The sequence below is a fragment of the Macrotis lagotis genome, chromosome 1 (genome assembly GCF_037893015.1).
Source record: "Macrotis lagotis isolate mMagLag1 chromosome 1, bilby.v1.9.chrom.fasta, whole genome shotgun sequence".
NCBI lineage: Eukaryota > Metazoa > Chordata > Mammalia > Peramelemorphia > Peramelidae > Macrotis > Macrotis lagotis.
The window spans coordinates 237,731,810-237,745,892 of record NC_133658.1 but is presented as its reverse complement, the minus strand read 5'-3'; the positions used below and the strand labels follow the sequence as shown (position 1 = coordinate 237,745,892).

Genomic DNA, 14,083 nt, shown 5'->3' with positions numbered 1-14,083 from the left:
AAATATGAGGTCTTTAATTTCTTGTTCTAATTTAAATCATGATCACTGTTTGAATGAACTTCTTACCCTTGGAGTGATGCATATGTTCTTCTGGGAGTGATGGGATCACAGATTTATCACTAGAAGAAACCTCAGATCATCTAGTCTGACTCCCTCAGTTTTCAGCCAACAGCTTTCAAAAATGTTTCATTGCCTTTTTTTGGTCTTCATATCATGCCCCTCCAGCTTCTCCAATTTGTGCTCTCCATTGTGCCAAAGGAAAACAATTAAGCAAAAATATCCAGTATGGAGACTGTATGGTAGTGCATATGAATTCAATACTTTAGGCAATTTTCTACTGCTGCAGTGAGGGAGAAAGACCAATACCTTTCATTCTCAGTATTTTTTCTTTACTTAAAAAATTTTAAGTTGTTAATAAATTAGATCCATGTTCAAACAGATCACATCAAACCTTGTAAATGTGCTAGTCTCCATACAAATCTGTTTATTAATCTTCCCTAAAAGGAAAACTCCCCAGTGAAGTCATTTGTTTGAGATAGAATTATCTAGACCCCTATCACTACTGTTTTAATGGCCACTTCAGGGTGATTTTTTGGTTTCTGAGCAGCACCTTCACCCATTGGTGAATATGAGGACAATGTGAAAAGAAGTGAAAACTCACTTGCCACTTGTCCATTGCTTTGGAAATTTGTTAAAAGACTTGATTGAGAATATTAGAGATGAATATGATAACTCCTGAAGAAACACCTATCCAAGTTTGCTGATTTAAATAATGATGCATAGGAAGGTCTTGGAGGTGAAGTGTGTGTGAGGTGCTTCCAATCTTCTAGCCACAGTGCTGGGAGTCAAAGTTGATTCAAGGTCTCAGTTGTAAAGTTGAGTTCAGACTAGTTGATGAGGTTTCTCCTGTTGCCAAACTTAGGATCCCATCATTCCCAGTAGGTTCCATGCCCATGCTGAAGACAAGATGATCCATATATCGAAATGGACATGATTTTAAAGGCCATTTAGTTTGACATTTTATGTTGAGAAACAAGAACCAGTCAAAAAAGTCAGGTGATTCCAGTTATTATGTTGTTGTACTGATGCCTTATGTTTTCCAGCCCAACCCCCCCCCCTTCTGAAAATGCATATCCCAGCTTTCCTTACCTCTTACTACGGGTCCTCCCATGTAGCACAGCAAAAAATGTTTCATAAAACCAAGCTTAAACTCTGTAATTGGCAGTATATGGAACAGTCTGGATTCATTGTCCCCTACCTTGCTCCTGAAAGGAGAGCAGCACTTTTCCTCATTTTTTTCTCCTTGGCCAAGATTGCTAAGAAATAATAGTCTTCAATTTGGGTTTAGCATTCTTTTGTTGTTACTGTGCATGTTCTTTATTCTTTTTCAGTTCATGTAAGTCTTCTCTGAATTATTTGTGTTGGTTATTTCTTATAGTATAATGATCAGTAACATTTATTAAGTGCCTGTTCTGGGCCCAGGCACTGTGCTAACATTCTTTTATATTCATATGCTAGTTTCGTTAGATTTTCTTCATTTGATGGGCACCTTTGTTTCCTTTTTTTTCCTGACCACAGAAACTACTACTTTTAATACTTTTGTACATGTGAGACCTACCTTGATGACTTTAAATTATTTGGGGATATAAACTTGATGTTGGGATATACTCTTGATAATGAGATAACTTGGTAACAGGGTATGACTGATGTATTAACTTTTTCTCACATAATTCCAGATTGTTTTCCCAGAATGGTTAAACCAGTTCTCAGCTCCACTTTTACCTTTTTTATGATTGTGTGGTCAGACTTCAGAATTGTTCTTATTTGTATTTCACTTATTAGTGAGAGTAATCTTTAATATGATTGGTGATAGTTTATAATTGTTATTTTGAAAATTGGTGGTAGGTGTTGACTACTGCCTCTTAAATATTGAGCAATAGCTCTTGGTATTAAATATTCAAGTTCTGTATCTTGGATGTTAGACTTTTAGCAAAGATAGTTGATGAAAAGATTTTTCCCAGTTTTAGTCTTGCCCTATTTATTTTGTTTGTGCAATAGTTTTTTTAATTTTACATATTTGAAATTATTGATTTTCCCTATTTTTAATCTCTTCTTTCTCATATTTAAGAATGAACCATAGTTGTGAAACCATACCTTCTTTCTTTTGCTTAAATTTTTTTTTCCTATGAATTAGCTCTTTATACTTCTGCAGATTGCCCATTTGGAATTTATTATAACATTTATTGGATATTGGTCTAAAAATGGGTTCTTAATTCATGGTTCATGGACTTCCAAGTTTATCTGTGAATAGATTTCAGAGAGTGTGAACTTGGTTCCAAATAAATTTTTGTCAGCAACTTCTAACTGCAATTTGACATTTTCCTCTACTATGAATGTAAGCAACAACAAAATATTATTTTGAATAGATAAGTTAAAGGGATCTGTGACACAAATTAAATTTTTTATAACTCCCAATCTAAAGTTACGTTTGCCAAACTATTCTGATTTTTTTTTTAGCTGTTCTAATCAAATAGTAATTGATTCCTTTCTTCAGTTGTTTTTGTGTTTAGATTACTCCAGTTATTTCTGGTTCTTGGTTATCTAATCTGTTCCATTGAACTACTTCAGTTTTTAAAAAATACATTTTTATTGGGTCTTTTTTTTGTCACCTAATTTTCCCCCCTATAACAAAGAGGTATTTTGAAAGAAAGATAAAACAAATCTAATATTAAATGTGAAATTCCCACATCTGTGGATCCTCACCTCTTCAAAGGAGTTGAGACAGATGTCGTCTATCTTTCCTTTGGGACCAAGTTTATCCTTTGCAATTTTGAAATATTAATTTTTTATTATTTTTGTAGTAGCTTTCCATTTACATTGTTGTAATCATATTCATATATATTTTTTTCCTTAGCTCAGCCCAGTTGATTTTATATGAATTCATGCAAGTCTTTTAATGCTTCTCTCTGTATTCCTATGTTTTTTTATGTGTGGCACAGTAATGTTCCATTGCATCCAGGTGCCACATACTGTTTAACCATTCCCCTATGGATGTGTATCTACTTTGTTTCTAGTTTATTACTACTACAAGAAATGTGCTGCTTTAAATATTTTGAGGTATACAGTCTTTCCTTTTTCATTTACATCTTTGGGGTATATATATCTAGCAGTGGAATTTCTGAGTAAAAGGAGGTGGATATTATAACCACTTTTTGAATAATTCCCTTGATTTAATGCTAGTTTTTGCTAAACTGCTTTTCAGTTTTCCCAGCAGTTTTAAGAAAGGGTAAAAAATATAAATGTTTATTTCCTTTCCTTTTGTCAAACATTAGGCTGCTGTCTTTGATTATTTATGGTTCCTGGTTGTCTAATTACACTGATCTACTTTTAAAAAATGCTGAGTAGTTTTGATAATTATTGCTTCATAACAAATACTATTCCCTTTTTATCCCTAGTTTAGTCTTTTTGTTTTTATCTAGCTCTATAAAGTCATCTCTTCGTTGTCTGAATAGTATAGTTCTAAATCTAAATTTTCTAATTATTTCAAAAAAGTGTTATGAAAGTTTTCACTATATGTATTTAGATATTGTTACCAGCCCCACCTTCCAGTAGTTGAATTTATTTGTACATTTTTTTAAAATGCTAAGTAACAAACAATTCACTTTTTTTTAACTCTTGAGGTAAAATTTGAAGTTATTTAATTGATTTTCTTGAATTCTGTGTTTAAGGAGGAAAAAAGCAAAATTAGTAACCAGAATATGCCTATGAGTGAATTTCTGTCTTAATGCAGACTCATGAGCTGTGTGGCAACTTTATTGCCTACTGGATAACTCAAACAAATGTTTCCCTTTGATTGGCAACTGATTGCTTCTGAAGGCTCCTAATTCAAAACAGATAACTGCTAGAGGAACTTCCAACAAACCTGCACCTTGTAGGAAATAAATCTCTATAGAGGCTTGTCTTGTAAATGCACATTTTAAATCATAATGAATGAAAGGTCAATCAGTAAACATTTGATTGCTTTGACCTAGCATTATGCCATACTCTGTGGAAGATGTAAAGATGTATATAGCACGCAAGGTACCTAATTCCTTCAAGAAGCTTACAACTGAGTTGAAAGAAATTGGGGCTCAGTTCTATGATTCAAGGAAATTGAGGCTCAAGTCTATGATTCTAAGTTTGGAGTCCTGACAGGAGTTTGAATTTCAGCTTTGGTACTTAATAGTTTTATGTCCTTGAACAAGGCAGTTAATGTGGTTTATCTATTAAGTGAGGAGATGGATTATCTCTTTTTATTCTTAATTTATATTCCTGTAACGCAAACATACCTAAAATGATAACTCATCAAACAAAGTTGAATGTGAAGGACCAAATAAATGGTAGATACTAAATTTGCCAACAAGAAAGATGTAAAATTATAATTGACTAGAACAATTGTGATTTCTCCATTAATTTCAGTTCTTTTCTACCTTTTTTCTTCCATTCTTTTCTTCCTTTCTTCCTTCCTCCCTCTCTTCCTCCTTTCCCTTCCTCCCTCCTTCCCTTTTCTCCTTCCCTCCTTCCTTTTCCTCCCTTTTTTTTTTTGAGACTGGATCTTTCTCTTACCCAGTCTGGAAGGGCAATCCCATGGGTAGACCTGATCTGTGATGATTGGCCAAGGAGCTTTACCAGTTTTTGCCAGTTCATTCCTCCTTAGATGCTCAGGGATTCACTTTATTGCATTAGTGAGGATATCAGATCTGTTTTAACTCACCCTAGCCCTGAACTCCCACACTCAAGCGCTTGACCACCACCTCTCCTATGCTGCCATAGGTTACGAGCCAGGGCTGCCTTGCCCAGAGTGATTATAATTTTTTTCTTTTTTTACTAGCCCTTTGATTTCCATGGGGTGAGGAACTCCTGATTAAGAATTTCTTCTACCAAAATTGATTGATGCCATCTGTTCACATTAATTCCATTGCCTTAAATAAAAAATAAAATAAAATTTCACCCAGGTCTTCTTATGCTCTAATGATCATGTGAGTAGGGGTACGAGAAGGGAAAAGGAGTAAGCATGTATTAAGTACCTATTCATGTTCAAGACCCAGTCCTAAATTCCCGACAAATAATGTCTCATTTGATCCCAGCAAAAATGCCGGCAGGTTGTTCCTATCCATTTTGCAGATGAGGAAACCGAGGTAGGTAGATTAAGTGTCTTCTTGCCCAGTATCTGAGACCTGATTTGAACTTAGTTCTTCCTGACTCCAGACCCAGTGTTTTTATCAACTGGACTACCTTGGACATTATCTAACTTAGACAAAAACTCCTATATGTTGTCTTGCTGTATAAGAATGTGAGGTCCTGGAGAACAGGGACTGCCTCACTTTTCTATTTTTATCCCCCCAGCATATAAAGAGTTTGGGGTGCTTCATTAATGTTTTTTCATTAATTTTTCATTCCAGATTGAGACCAACTCTCTTATTTCAATCCTTAATCTAAATTTCTGATTTCATAAGTTACTCTGTATCTTTGAAATTTATTTAGGCTGGTGTTTCCTCTATCAAAAGAGTGACAAGGTCCACAGTCAGGGTCCATTAGCAGGAAGCTTCCCTCAGTTATCTATCTCCATTCTATTTCTATTTATGTTTTTCAAATTTCTAAGTACACAACTGTTGTCAGGTAGACTGCAGTATAAATTTCACATTGACATAAAGTGTCTTAAACTTTGACCAAATAAAATTTCCTCAATTTAACTTTGGACTTGAGAAAAGAAAAAGGTTTAGAGAGCAAGAGGTCACTCAGTACCTGAAGGCCATGGACATTACCAGGGAATTGCGTGTAAGACAAACTCATTTAACACACATGTGAAACTTCAACCCAGGTCAGGGAAGGGGGTCTTCATTTGTTTATGGAGCAGCAGAATCTCTGTGAATGACAAAGTGTGTTACTTTGTATAACTGCAATCTTCTGTAGAAACTCCTTGAACAATCTGACTTTTATCTTTTCCTGCTATATACTTTTCTGTCAAAGTTGGTTTTCCCATAAAAGTGTGGAAAAAGCATTTATGAACCAATTGTTTGGAAATCCCCCAAGCTTGACTTACTGAAGAAAGGAGTGAAGATTTCTGTCAATTTTCTCAAAAAGGGGAATGATAGGTGAGCATGTAGAAAATATTTGATCAAGTCTTGGGTTTTTCCTTGTTTGCAATTGTGTGTGTGTGTGTGTGTGTGTGTATGGATCTGCTGTCCTTATCATTAGAAAACTAGGATATGACTGTCAAGGATCCCAATTTAGGTGATTTAAAGCAGTCCTTGCACAGGGAGGCAGAGTTAAAGTGAGTGTGTATGTGTGCGTAAAATTGTGTGTGTGTGTGTGTATATATATAATTGTGTTTGTGAATATATATGTATATATTGCATATATAAATACATGTAGATAGTATGTATAAAACTATATATAATTATGTGTATATATTCATACATGTGTCATTTTTATAGTCTGCTATTTCACCATCTTGGTAGACCACAGATTTGGGGATGTAGAAGTTTCTGTTTTTTTGCTAGTATGAAGTTAAATACTTTAGGAAATAATCCTGAACAGTGGGCAGCTAGTAAAACAAAATGCATATTCAATTTTACTTGGTTTTATTATCAATGTCCTTCAAAAAGGTAACACTAATTTATAGTTCCACCAGCAATGTAATGGTGTTTACCTATTTGTCTAAAGTCTTACCTGTTACATTGATTACAAAGTAACATCTCAAAGATATAATTGCTATTTATCACCTTTGTCCCCCAAAGAATTATTGAGTTTCTCCTCACTAAAAGGATTCAAAAGCTCTGTATGTTGTAGAGAACACCTTGTTCAGCATAAATTGAACCATTTGGGCCAGTATGTTGTTCTTTCTACAATCATTCCATTCTCTTTCCATTCCTTCCCATTGACTCTTCAGTTACCTGGAATACATCATCTTGCTTCCACCTAGCAGAATCCTTAGCTTCCTTCAAGGATCAGCTTAAATATATTTTTGTAAACTTTGATCTCTTCCCTCCCTACCCCCACCCCCCTTACCCTAGTTACTAGTGTAACTGCAAAAAATTTAGCTTAAATTTCCATACACCTGTTGCTCCCTTCACCTCACCTCTCAATAGCATATAAACTCCTGGGGTGGTGGTGGGGTGTCTCTTTTGTCTTTCTCCTGGTGAGATTCAGGGGGTTGAATAGACAGGTAGGATCTACCATGCTGATAGCAGGAGATTTTCAAAGAATGAGGAACTGTCCCACATAGAATCCACTGTAGGGAAACATGCAGATAAGATGAAGTGGAGGGGTGGAGAGGTTTGCCAGTCTTAAAGAGGAAGCACACTAAATTGAAGTCAGGGCAGGATGTATTTATTAGAGACCTTGTAAGTGCTAAGCAACTATTAAATGCTGGGGATAACCAAGAAAGGCACAACCTAGCCTTGCTCTCAAGGAGCTCACATCCTAATGAAGGGAAGGCGAAGGGATAAGCTTTTATATAACTCCTGCTATGAACTGGGCACTATTATCTCACTTGATCTCCCAAAAACCTTGGAGGGAGGTGCTATCATTATCCCTACTTTATAGTTGAGGAAACTGAGACAAACAGAAGTTAAGCGACTGGTACAGGATCACCCAGCCAGTATGTCTCCGAGGTCAAATTTAAATGCAGGTGTCCTCCTGGCCCATTGCTTTATCTCCTGAACTACTAACTGGTTGCAATGGGGGTGACAACATGAAAGCAATTATGGACAGAGAAGGTAATTTGAAGATAATCAGCAGGGGGAAAGCACCAGCATTAAGGGGGATGGGGAAAGGCTTGTAGAAGGTGGGGTTTTAAATGGGACATGATGGAAACCAAGGAATCCAGGAGAAAGAGGCAAAGAAGAGCAGAGAGAATTCCACTTACAAAAGAGTCTATGAAATGTTTCTTGTTGGGAGAAAGAGCCTCTTACACAAGGAACATCAATGAAACCAAGGTCATTGCATCACAGAACACACAAGGGTGAAGGAGATAGACTGAAGAGAGGGGTTGACCAGATTTTTGAAGGACTTTAAAAAACAAACAGCATTTTATATTTGATTCAGAAAGTCATGGGAGCCATTGGATTTTATTGAATAGGGAATGTTACATGATCAGATACGTGTTTGTTTAAGAATGAATTTGACAAGGCTCAGCTAGATTGTGCAGTGGATACAACAGAGTCAAGGGACATGAATTCAAATTCAACCTCAGATACTTACTAGCTGTGTGACCCTGGGCAAATCTCTTAACCCCAGTTTCCTCAAAAAAAAATTATCCATTTGACAGCTGAGTAGAGAGCTGGAATGATGAGAGATTTGAAGTGCACTTGCACCAGGCAATGTCAGAGGAAAGAATCGGGTAAATAAAAGCTATTTAGAAGGTAAAACTTATAGGACTTGGTAATGCATTGGATATAGATGTTGAGAGAACTGAGAAAATAGGGTAACACCTAGAGTGACTGGGAGTATTGTAGCCCCCTTGGCATTGGTATGAAAGTTAAGAGGAGAGGAGGACTTGGAGAAAAGATAATTAAATTTAGTTTTGTATAGGTTGAGTCTAAGACATCTGTGGGACATCCAGTTTGAGATACAGTAGAGAGTTGGAACTATGAGACTGGAAGTAAATTTTGAGAATTGATGAGCTCACCAAGCAAAATAATATAAAGGGAGAAGAAAGGAGAACCCAACGGCACAATGGGTGACAGCAGGTGTGACCAAGGTAAAGACCCAAGGGAAAAAATTGAGAAGGGTCAAACGAGAAGAAATTGGGCCACCTCTTTCAAAAAATGACAATATCCCTGAAGAATTAAAAGATTGTGCAGTGGGGGGTGGAGGTGGGAACTATTTGGATTTGGAGTTCATAAAACCTGGATTCAAATCTCAACCATACCTTAAATTTTGACCATACCAGGAGAATTGCTATGTACCTTCAGGCAAGTCCCAACCACTAAGCATCAGTTTCCTTATCTGTAAAATGAGGGAATTGGTCTAGATTATCTTTGAAGGTTCCTTCAAGCTCCAAATCTATATTCCTGTCCTTAAACTTTTGAAGAATGTCCTTTTTCCTCTTGTTTGTATCAGTAGATTCTAAACATCAGATGCTTGCTTTATCAAATATTTGCCACAATTTTCACTGAAGTCCTTCTCCTTATACTTTATTGTGGTACAGCTATGACCTAGTTCTCTGAAGAATGTGCAGTGAAATCCATACTTTGACAGGAAATATCAACCAGAAAAAGCTTCAAATGACCCCAGCAACAGACTGGATATCTGTCATCTGAAGATCAGCCTCGATAATTTTGGAGGCCTTCCACACCACATTGACTGTACAGTAATCTTCTCACCCTGGCCATTATCTAGAATGATATTCAGGAGCTATGGTTTGAGGTGGGAGTTGGGTAGAGAGAATAACTTCACATCAAAATCATGGTTTTTCTTGGGCAAAATCTTTTCATTTTTATAACCTTAAATAATCTATTTCTTTTCATAATTTGCTTCTGTTTGTAATTAAAACATTTTCTCCTGACTTGAGATGCACATCTTTTTTCTTTCAAATTTCTCTTATATTTAGATTACTGATCCAGTTGAAATTTATTGTAAATGGTGAGACTCTCTACCAGTTTTGTTGTTGTATTGCTCTTCAGTTTTCCCAATCCTTTATATTAACTAGTGATTCTCTTTACTTTTGGTTTGTGATCTTGTGTTTATCAAACTCCAATCTCTTATATATATTTGATTCTATTTAGGATTTTCTATTCTGTTCCCATATCTATTCTTTGTTTAATCTAATAATGTTTAATTAGAAATAATTGCCACTTTATAACATATTTTGAAATCTGGGAGAGTCAGTTCCTCTTCATTGACTTTATGGCCCCCAGTTGTCTTTAATATTCTTAATCCTTATTTAATTTTATTAATCTTTTTATAAAATTAAATACATAGTTCATTTATATTTTGATTGGAATTACATTAAACATTATAAATTAATTTAGGAAGAAGTGAAATTTCTGTTGTGTAGATTCAATCCTTATATAAGCTAAGGATAGTTCCTCACTTTAGTCAAATAATTTTAAAATGGTCTTTAAAAATAGATGCTAACTATTTATTGGTAGGTAATTGATAAGTAATTGTAAACAAATATTGGAAATATTTGTCTTTCAATTTTTTCCCTCTTTTAGAATAGTGACACATAAGAATACCTTACATTAATTATCTCTCATTTTGTTGTTTAATCTCTTGAAAGTAGAGATTTTTGAAGTATCTTCATCGCTAATTCTTATTCTTCAATTTTTTCCCTTTCTTTATTGTTAACATTTCTAAAACTGTTGTGTAGAGTTAATGAAAATGTACAAACCTTGGTCTTATCCTGTTTTTATTGGGAATGAACTTAATGTCATCATTACTATTCATGTTGTCCTGCTATACTGATTGCGTTTCATTTCAAATAGACACTTTTTATCATATTTAGAAAAAACTTTCTATTATACTTTTGAATGTTTTTTAAACATTCATAAACAGATACAGTATTTTATTTAAACAGCTGTCTTATAGAATAATTATTGGTGAGATTATTGATTTCAAAGTATTTTTGTTGGTATGTGCTATGATTTTGATTTCTGAATATTGAACCTTCCATCAGTTGTATTTCTGACAGCACTGCTACTTGATGGTAATGACTTTTGGGGTGGGAGTGGGAATATTGATGTATTTATTTTACATCCATTTACTGTTTTCAAATCAGTATTCATGACATTAGCTTTTAATTTTTTCATCTTTACCCTTGTGAAATTGTATATCAAAACAATTTGCCCCATGAGAAGAATTTCCATAGAAACTTTGTCTACATTATAACTTCTTCGAAGATTTTAATATAATTTTCTTAATTTTTTAAAGAATCTAGTGCCTTTTTACAGGGAAGCTCTTGAACAATCTATCTCATTTCTTTTTCTGAAATTGGTTTGTTTAACATACCTATGTATTCTTTTCTCCCTGAGTTGGTTTTTATATTTTTGTAGATATTTATCCTAGTTCTCAAATACAGTAGTATAATTTTATGCAGAGCAATGCCTGGTACTTTATATTGTGTTAACTGTGTTCTTTTTTTTTTTAATTTTAGTGGGGTAAAGTTGAATTTTTTATGACATTTGCAAATTATTTATCAATTGTTTTGGTCTTTTAAAAAAATAAACACCAATTCCTGGTTTGTTGTTTTAGTGGTTTTTGTCCTCTTTTAATTTCCTCTGACCTCCCAGATTTCCTCTTTTTAGCTTCTCTAATGTGTTACTTTGTTCCTTTTATATTTTCTTGAAATGCAATTTAATTCACTTTTTTAATCCCCTTTTGTTAAACATTCTTTAGAAAATGCCCTCTGAGTATAGCTCCTGTTGTAATACACAGTATTTATATTGTTATTAATTTTTAAATAGTTTGCTATTTTTATAACTTCTTTTTAACCCTGGCAATGTTTAATAAATTATTTATTTTAATCTTTAGAAAGGCTTATTACTTCTGCCCCCCTTCCCCAAACACATTATTGTTTCTGGTTTCTAGTTCTATTGAATTACTGTCCATTAAAATTTTCACCTTTCTAATTTTACCTGGAATTTCTCTATAGTCAACATTATGATCAATTTTTATTTTATTTTATTTATTTATTTTTTTAGGTTTTTGCAAGGCAAACAGGGTTAAGTGGCTTGCCCAAGGCCACACAGCTAGGTAATTATTAAGTGTCTGAGACCAATGATCCAATTTTTAGCCACTAAGAAGGAGGAGGAAAAAAGTATGTTCTCTGCAATTTTTTTCCTTCAGTTTAAATTTAGTTTCTTAGAGTTCAAGTCCATGATGTCTTCCTTATCTTAGTTTTATATATTCTAGTGGAGGTGGGGGTGGATGGGAGCAAGCTAGGTGACACAGTAGCTAGAGCAAGGCTCTGGAATCAGGAGGACCTGAGCTCAAATTCATTCTCAGACACTTAATTTACTAGCTATGTGACCTTGAGCAAGTCACTTAACCCCCTTGCCTTATATAAATAAAAAATTTTTTAAAATGTTCTGATAGTGGAGGTATTAATTTCCTTTTAAAAGCACTTTTTTCCTTTAAATTTAATTATCTTATTTTGTGAATAGTTAAATTTAATATGCTATTTTCATTGATATGTTTAGATGTGTTTAGATGTTTCCTTGACTTTCTCCATTAATGTGTTCTGGTTTATATTTGACTTTGTTAGTTATTGTTAATATAATATATTTTCTCAAACTTAGCTGTAATAGAATGAATTTAAGTTGACTCTCTCAATCTATAATCTATATGTATGTGTATGTGTTGTGAAAAATTCTCCCCCAAATGAGGAGAGACACTCACTGAGTTTTGACCTGCTGGAAATAAATTTTGTGTTAACCTTCCCAGGGTTAGTCCTAATCAGGGACAAAAATCACCAGAGATCTTGGCCTTAAAAAAGAGCAAAGCAAAATTAGATTAAGAAGCACAGTTATTAATATTTCTTTAACTGTGAACTTCGCCAGCATGTATTGGGGCAGGTCTGGTAGAGAACCAAAAAATGTTGGATCTTTTTTTAAAGGTGGAAAATTGTCCAATAAAAAATAATATTGCCCCCAGTCCCCCCCAACACACACACACACACACACACACACACACACACACACACACACACACACAAACTCTCTCTCTCTCTCTCTCTCTGTCTCTCTCTCTCTCTCTCTCTCTCAGATGAGACAAGAAAGAGGGTGATGCCAGACTGTCATGAGATTCCAGTAAAAGGGAGTCCCTTATCCTAAAAGATCTTCAAAACTGAAGGGGTTCTTGGTAGGATTAAGAAGGCAATCCTTTGTAATGTTTACAATTAAAGGAGTTCCCTCTAAGGACCTTTTCCATTGATAAATTGACTTGATTAAAAATGGCCTCACCCAACTCTGTTCTAATAGACCCAGAAGAAGAATAATTCAAAATGTATTTTAAAAAGGGCTAAAGTCACTGTTTAAATTTACACACACACACACACACACACACACACACACACACACCCCCAACACACTTTTCTTTTCCCATCACGTACCTCCCCACATTGTCCCATTTTCACCCAAGATGGTATTCACTTTCAGACCTTCAGAGATTCTGGTATTCCATGACTGGAATACAGGAGAGAATTATGTTCAATAATTGTTCCCTCTACTCTGAGTTCAGACTATAAGATGAGGCCAATGAACTTGTAATTATTAAGTGTCTGAGGCCGCATTTGAACCCAAGTCCTGCCAACTCCAGAGCCAGTGCTCTATCCACTGCTTCACCTAGCTGCTCCTGCCAGTGAACTTTTAATAAATCCCTTGTCTCCCTGAGGAGAACTCCTATTAATCCCTGCTCCCAGGCACAAAACAAGACCCTATCAATAAAACAATAGCCTGAAAGGATTAAGTCTTTGAGCACCATCCTTTATCTACAAATTCCTAATTACCTCATCTTGGCTCTCTGAGTTACTGCCCCTTTAATTTATACCTAATTACCTCATCTTCCTTCCCATTTAAAAGCTCACGCTCCTCAGTTAAGATGCTTGTCTTGGGAGCATGATCCAAAAATAAATTCTCCTGCCCCTCTACTCTTCCTTACTGCTTGTACCTTGTTGGCTTCTAGCGAAGCTAATGCATTCTTGGGGAACATGGTCTCCCAGGTAATTTCTCTTGCTCCTATACCTTTTCTTATTGCTTATCCTCTCATGGTAATTTATATTGTTGATGCAACTGCTGCTGCTGCTGCTGCTAGTCCCCCTTAGGCCATCAGTGGCTTCCAACTGTATTTTTTTCTTTGGATTTTTTTAGTTTTTTTGCTTTTCCTTAGCTTAAGCTAACCAGATCAATACTTAAACCTTTTTTTCCCTAAAATTTTTTCTGGGTCAGAGCTGGTATTTTCCATGAATTCTTTCATGTTTCACCTTGTGTGGAACAAATGCCACTTAAATAAATTTCGGAGATCTCTCAAGGTATGGAGAGAAGGCTTTATTCCTTTCTCCAGTAAGGGGCCACAATCAACTGCAGAGATTGAGGCAAAA

General features: G+C 35.1%; 1 protein-coding gene across 1 annotated transcript in view; it reads left to right on the top strand.

The window, feature by feature from the left end:
* WDR43 (WD repeat domain 43) overlaps window positions 1–11,153 on the top strand; it is a 60,219-nt gene extending 49,066 nt beyond the window's left edge. The window contains exon 19 of the mRNA XM_074209793.1: window positions 9,194–11,153. Within this exon, the coding sequence (XP_074065894.1) occupies window positions 9,194–9,204 (11 nt within the window). The 3' untranslated portion in view covers window positions 9,205–11,153. The remainder of the gene's footprint in view (window positions 1–9,193) is intronic.
* Window positions 11,154–14,083: the final 2,930 nt, after the last annotated feature.